Raw genomic sequence first — 1,411 nt, 5'->3', positions numbered from 1 at the left:
TATATGATTTTTATTTAATTTTTTTGTTCCTTAAGTCTTTTAAAATAAATGTTTTATAATAGAAATTTGAAAAAAGCACAATCATGAAAGCATTTTGTAAAAAGGCTGTCATCAACCAGAAAAATGGTAGTTTACACCAATTATTAAGTAGTGGCATACTAAAGTGTACTGCCAACACGGTAAATTGTAGAAGTTGCATAATAGTCAACGTACGTTTCCATGGCTGCAAATTGATATTAGGTTTTGAAGCTGCAACCAGGTAGTATGTGTACATGCAAACATGAATGAAACTATTAAGAACTCCAGTTGCGGTAAAATGAGATGCTGAAATTAAATTCGATGAAGCAGATAAAATTAAAAGTGTATCTAAGTTGCAGTATTCCATCACATATGCTGAACTTACAGAATAAAAATCTGCAATATATGTAAACGCCCATAATCATTAAGGAGTGATGATACACATGAAGAAAGGTTATTTGATTGTTTTTTTTACGCACTATAAAGAAGAACTTAAAAATAAAAAAATGAGCGAAAATTACTATTTTGTAATGATTTAAATTATATTTAATATTAACATTTATTTACCGTGTCCAACAAATCCAAATATTTTGAGAAGTAATATAAAAGGGCCGGTCGAGCTAATTTCATTGTCAATGGACGTGTGTCAGTGGGATCATGCTTTTGACAATTCATTACAAAGTCGTCCCTTAAGTAGGAATATTTTAATGCCTCATAGAATATGTAACCATTTAACGCAATTTGTACAACATTATACAATTTCATTATGCCATCAACTTTGTACGGATTACGATTGGCCATAAATTTAGGACCCCATTTTAACACGGCCAAAAGATAGATTGAAACAACTGCAAGCATGGGCCATGGTTTCCCAAGAAATGGATAAGAACTAAGACGTTTATCTTTAAATTAAAATGAATGGTTAATATTAAAGATTAGTAAATATTATATTGTATTATTTCAATTACCATTTTCGAAAACTTCGTTTATTGCTATTAGAGCATTACAAATCATTTTTAACAACAACATTTTGCTTAAACTTAGAAAATTTATTTGAGCCGTTAAATTAATAAGTTGGTTGTAGTTTTTTAAATGTCTTCACTTCTTCACTTACTTTTCGCAACTGTATTGAATATATTTTGGTTCAATATAAGTTTAGGTTTTAATTTATTCAAAGTTTTTTTTGTCTTGCAGTTGCATTTGTAATGATTTTTTTGTTCATTTTTTGTGCATGTTTTCTAGAAAAATATATACCTTGTATATCTTCTTAAAGAACCTAACCATTAACTTAAAATGTTGCAACGATACATGTCGATTGCTGAATATGTTTGGCAACATTTTTAAGGAGAAATAACCCAGTACACAAAAAATAAAATTATAATTCTCAAAAATA

The 1,411-nt window shown here is 28.6% G+C and overlaps 1 protein-coding gene across 1 annotated transcript in view; it reads right to left on the bottom strand.

The window, feature by feature from the left end:
• LOC111678936 (elongation of very long chain fatty acids protein AAEL008004-like) overlaps positions 1-1,166 on the bottom strand; it is a 10,097-nt gene extending 8,931 nt beyond the window's left edge. The window contains exons 1-4 of the mRNA XM_046947152.1: positions 987-1,166; positions 586-920; positions 404-509; positions 14-324 (exon numbers count right to left, since the gene is read on the bottom strand). Of these exons, the coding sequence (XP_046803108.1) occupies positions 14-324; positions 404-509; positions 586-920; positions 987-1,047 (813 nt within the window). The 5' untranslated portion in view covers positions 1,048-1,166. The remainder of the gene's footprint in view (positions 1-13; positions 325-403; positions 510-585; positions 921-986) is intronic.
• Between the last annotated feature and the right edge of the window lie 245 nt (positions 1,167-1,411).

Source organism: Lucilia cuprina, chromosome 3 (assembly GCF_022045245.1).
Source record: "Lucilia cuprina isolate Lc7/37 chromosome 3, ASM2204524v1, whole genome shotgun sequence".
NCBI lineage: Eukaryota > Metazoa > Arthropoda > Insecta > Diptera > Calliphoridae > Lucilia > Lucilia cuprina.
Note: the sequence above shows the minus strand (reverse complement) of the source record. Positions and strands in the feature narration are given on the sequence as shown.